We start from the raw sequence: 4162 nt of genomic DNA on the forward strand, positions 1-4162 counted from the left end.
GCAGCTGCGACGTCAAACTCATCATCATCGTCGTCTCCGGCATTAAAAGGGAGGCGAAGAAGCCCGTGACACCCCCCTGCCCTAATTAAGAGCGAACTGGTCGCGTCGTCCGCCATGAATGAATGGGATGCCGAGATGATGTGCCATGCGCGGCACCGCTGGTGGCAATAACTGAAGCTGCACGCACATGGAAGCAACGGACGAACAATTGGCACGCAGGCGGACGCTTTGAGCAATTATGGATGGAGTTCGGTTCTACCAGTAGGAATAGTAGTTTCATTCATTCATGTTCTGTCGAGTGTTTGATTGATCTGACATGACAGAATCGGGGACGGACGGACGGACGGCCGGCCATACTTGGAAATGGACAAGCAAAAATCTGGAGCGCCTCCCCTATGTACCGGAATCCGTCGGTGGCATCAGAAAAACAATGGCGTCGTCGTGGCCAATCCGAGCACCGGAGGCCTGCTGCCTACCTAACGCGCCGAGGACGAGGACGAGGACGAGGACGGACGACAACCATCTTGACCTACTTCTTCTTGGCTTGGCATGGCTAGGTTCCGAGGAAGCCGACGTTGAGGTCGATCCGCGGCTTCTTCTTGGGCGCCGGGGCCGGGGGTGGCGGCACGTGCGACTCGCAGCGCGGGCAGCGGGGGTCGCTCCGGGCGATGAGCACGTAGAGGAAGCAGCGCGGGCATGCGGCGGCCACCATGCCCCCGCCCGCGGACGGGGAGTCGCAGCCGTCGCCCTGCTCCACGGCGCCGGCGTCCCCGCGGCGCTTGACGGAGGACGTGGTGACCGAGGAGGAGGACGGGGAGGCGCCCGCGGTCGCGCCCGCGCCGCTGTGCTGCTGCTGGTGGTGGTGCTGCCCCTGCCCCTGCTTCCCGCGCTCGAACCGCTCCAGCGCGGTCTTGACCTTCTCGATCGTGCACACGCTGTGGTACGTGGTGGTGGCGGCGCAGTCCGCCGCCGGCGCCATCGTCGGCAGTGGCGCCATGGCGGCGCCGGAGGCGGGGAAGAGGTTGAGGTCCCCCCTGGCCGACGGCGGCGGGCTCCGGTGCTTCTGCAGCGGTGGCTTGCCGGGCTGCACGCAAAGAAATCACCGCAGTAAGTAAGAGATTGTTAATACTACTTGTAGGAGTACGACCACTCAGCTGTTATTGCGGAGAGTACTACCACTCCTATTTGCATGGCTGAGATTTCAATGGCCATATGGTGAAGCCTTAACTGAGGACGCATTATTGGGCGCGCATCAGAATAATTAAAGTTGCCGGTGGAACATGGCAGACAGATGAAGATAAATGAGCTGCGAATAATCTACTCCACCTAGAGAACAATTGCCACTCACTGTACTCCAGATACTCCACCTAGATATAAAAATGTTGTTGTAGTAGTCTATTTTGATCAACAATTCATGCAAAGCCCTCCCCCGGTAAAGAAAGACCCAGGTTGGAAAACGCTCCTCCACATGAGGATTGCGTAGCCTCAAGCTCAAAGCTCACCTCGCCGTCTTGTATGACCAAGCCCACAAATGGCAACGAACCACTAACTAGTCCGCGGTCAAATTTGCTGACCAAACTAATGGCGCGAATGGATATTAAGAAGGACACTAATCGACCCATTGACTGACAAATTGAAAAGTCTTAATTAACCACTAGAGCACGTACGGTCCAACCCAATTGAGCACGGGAGAGAAAGAAGAAGAAGCGAAAGCGAACACGCGCTAGACGGAAAGCAGAGCAGAGCGTGGGTGGGGGAGCGGTGCGTACCATGACGGAGTCGTGCCGGGCGGCCGCGTCGTGCCTGGGGTCATCGCCGGGGGCGGGCGCCTGGCAGCCGCCGAGGAAGTCCCGGGTGACGAGCTCCGGCGCCATGGTGCCGCCGTCCGCCGCGCGGGACATCATGAACCCGACCGCCTCAGCGACCATCCAGCACGCCACCTCTAGGTAGCCAGCACCCGCAGCGCAAGAGGAGGTGCTTGGTTAGAGAGGAGGAAGGGAGCACGCAGCAATGGAGGTTGTGAGGGAGGGAGGGAGACGCGGGGTTGGGAGGAGGTAGATAAATGGAGGGGGAAGGGGAAGGGAAACAGGGGGAGTTTTGGAGGCACGTATGGGCACCATTAATTGGGGTGTTGGAAAGGGAAGGCATGAGGACAAGATGTGCATTCAATGCGTGCATTGATGGCCTCCCGCTCCCTCCCGGTGCGTGTGTGATGAGCGAGTCTGAGTCTGAGTGAGAGGGACGGACCGGGCCGATGGGGATGGACCAGCCTACGCCACTGCTCACCATTGATTCATGGCCTCTCTAACTCACTCATCAAGCTTCTCTCTAATTATTTCTCTCATCTCCCTTCAAGAGTGGGTGTGAGGATTATATTAAGAGTATGTATTTATGTACCCCGCGTGGTGGCGTAAACATAAATAGAAGATCAAGTGGAGGTGGAGTAGAAGCACGGGCTCGTGTGGGGATTCGGTGGGCCCGTGCTCCAAGGTATCAACCTCGGGATTGCTTAACAAGTGGAGACCCCGTGATGAACCCTCAAAAATCCTCCATTAAACTACTACTCATCGATGGATCCATTGTTTTTTTAAGGAGGATCCATTGTTTGTTTGCCATCTTTCTTTTTCAGAGAGAAGCGGGTTGTATTTTAAAATTACAGTGTTACGATCAAGAAGCAAGAAGCGAAAGAGATTTGATACATGAGGGTCTTTGATCGAGCCACACGGCCGTGACACAATCCCTACGACTATAAGCCGCTAAAAAAAAACAGGGTTTGCGAAATTTGCTCAGCTACAACAGTCCAAAGAAAATACTCCTACTCCTACTATTTATACCACTACAGTGCTACATAGTACCCCTACTATTTAACACTAGTTGCCTGGTAGCTTAATGGTACCATTTATTAGGATTATGATGATGTCTAGACTAATTTAGACTTCTTTTGTTTGTGATGAAAGGCAACAATCGCGGACCACTGCCGTCTGGTGTCAATCCTTGTGCCCGCTCAAGATAAAGACTTGTGGTATTTGATATGGTCAGGGTTTTCCATTTTATCTACAGCATCAGATTGGTCTCCCGCGCGTAGCACAACCTTTTTTTTTCTTGTGAAACTGCCGACTATAGAATACTTATGTCTAAGGGGGGGGGGGGGGGGGGGGGGGGGGGGGGGGACGGCAAATGTTAATGCTAGATTGACCAAGAATTTTCTAAAATTGAAGGACGAATGGCTTTTTTAAGGTTTAAGTTTAAAATCGATTGCTTTTTCTTGTTGCTTTTTATCGCTTGTTGAAGATCCTAGACCTCATTTGCTAGTGAACAAAGATTTTAATGGTACCATCTCCCACTGACTATAAATTGAAATGCACCGTGATCGCAAAATGGGATGCAAAAATAAAAAAGGAGAAATGGGATGCAAATTAAGTAAGAGACACGTGCATGAATTGTACCCCTTCGCTCCTAACGCACAGGGAGACTCTTACACCTTCGTTCCACAAAACCTAAATTTTCCGCTGCCTCCTGCCGCGCAACTGTCGGGTTACCTTGTCTTATGTGGCCTTAGGACAATGGAGGCGTGGTGGATTCCGATCCTTGCTAGCGGGAGGGCTTTGCTTTAAGGTGCTTCTTTTAGTTTTTGTAGGACTTGTGCCCTGCTTAGAAAGACTAGGTGGCGAACGGGAGGGTTCGGTTCCTAGGTATTTCTTTTACTTTTGGTAGGTTCGTGTCCTACTCAGAAAGACAAGGCAGCGAGCGGGAGCGCTTTATTTTTAGGTGTTTCTTTTAGTTTTGATAGGGCATGCATCCTGCTCAAAAAAGACGAGGCGGTGAGCAGGAGGTCTCTGTTTTAAGGTGTTTCTTTTAGTGTAGGTAGGGCTTGTGTACACCTTAGTTCCCCTTCGCTCCCAACGCGCACGGAGACTCGTACACCTTAGTTCCACCCAACCTAAGTTTTCCACTGCCTATAGTCACGCACTTGTCGGGCTACCTCGTCTCATGTGGCCTTATCGCATTGGAGGCGAGGTGGATCCCGATCCTTGCCAGCGGGAGGTCTATGTTTTTAGGTGTTTCTTTTAGTTTTGGTAGAGCTTGTGTTCTACTCAGAAAGGCGAGGCGGCAAGCAGGGGCTCAATTTTTAGGTATTTCTTTTACATTTTGGAACGGTTTG

At 52.7% G+C, this 4162-nt stretch overlaps 1 protein-coding gene across 1 annotated transcript; it reads right to left on the reverse strand.

The window, feature by feature from the left end:
* Positions 1-243: 243 nt before the first annotated feature.
* LOC123095631 (uncharacterized) lies at positions 244-2086 on the reverse strand. The gene is made up of 2 exons (XM_044517161.1): positions 1770-2086; positions 244-1084 (listed from the first exon to the last, which is right to left on the reverse strand). The coding sequence occupies exons 1-2, from the start codon at positions 1926-1928 to the stop codon at positions 554-556; spliced, it is 690 nt and encodes a 229-aa protein (XP_044373096.1). The 5' UTR covers positions 1929-2086; the 3' UTR covers positions 244-553.
* Between the last annotated feature and the right edge of the window lie 2076 nt (positions 2087-4162).

Source organism: Triticum aestivum, chromosome 4D (genome assembly GCF_018294505.1).
Source record: "Triticum aestivum cultivar Chinese Spring chromosome 4D, IWGSC CS RefSeq v2.1, whole genome shotgun sequence".
NCBI lineage: Eukaryota > Viridiplantae > Streptophyta > Magnoliopsida > Poales > Poaceae > Triticum > Triticum aestivum.

What these genes read in the sequence shown, in the direction of transcription:
- LOC123095631 (XM_044517161.1), bottom strand. Translation starts at nt 1,928, where the DNA reads ATGGTCGCTGAGGCGGTCGGGTTCATGATGTCCCGCGCGGCGGACGGC. An exon ending in CCCGGCACGACTCCGTCATG is followed by an intron (nt 1,085 to 1,769) that starts GTACGCACCGCT and finishes CTTTGCGTGCAG; the next exon opens with CCCGGCAAGCCACCGCTGCA.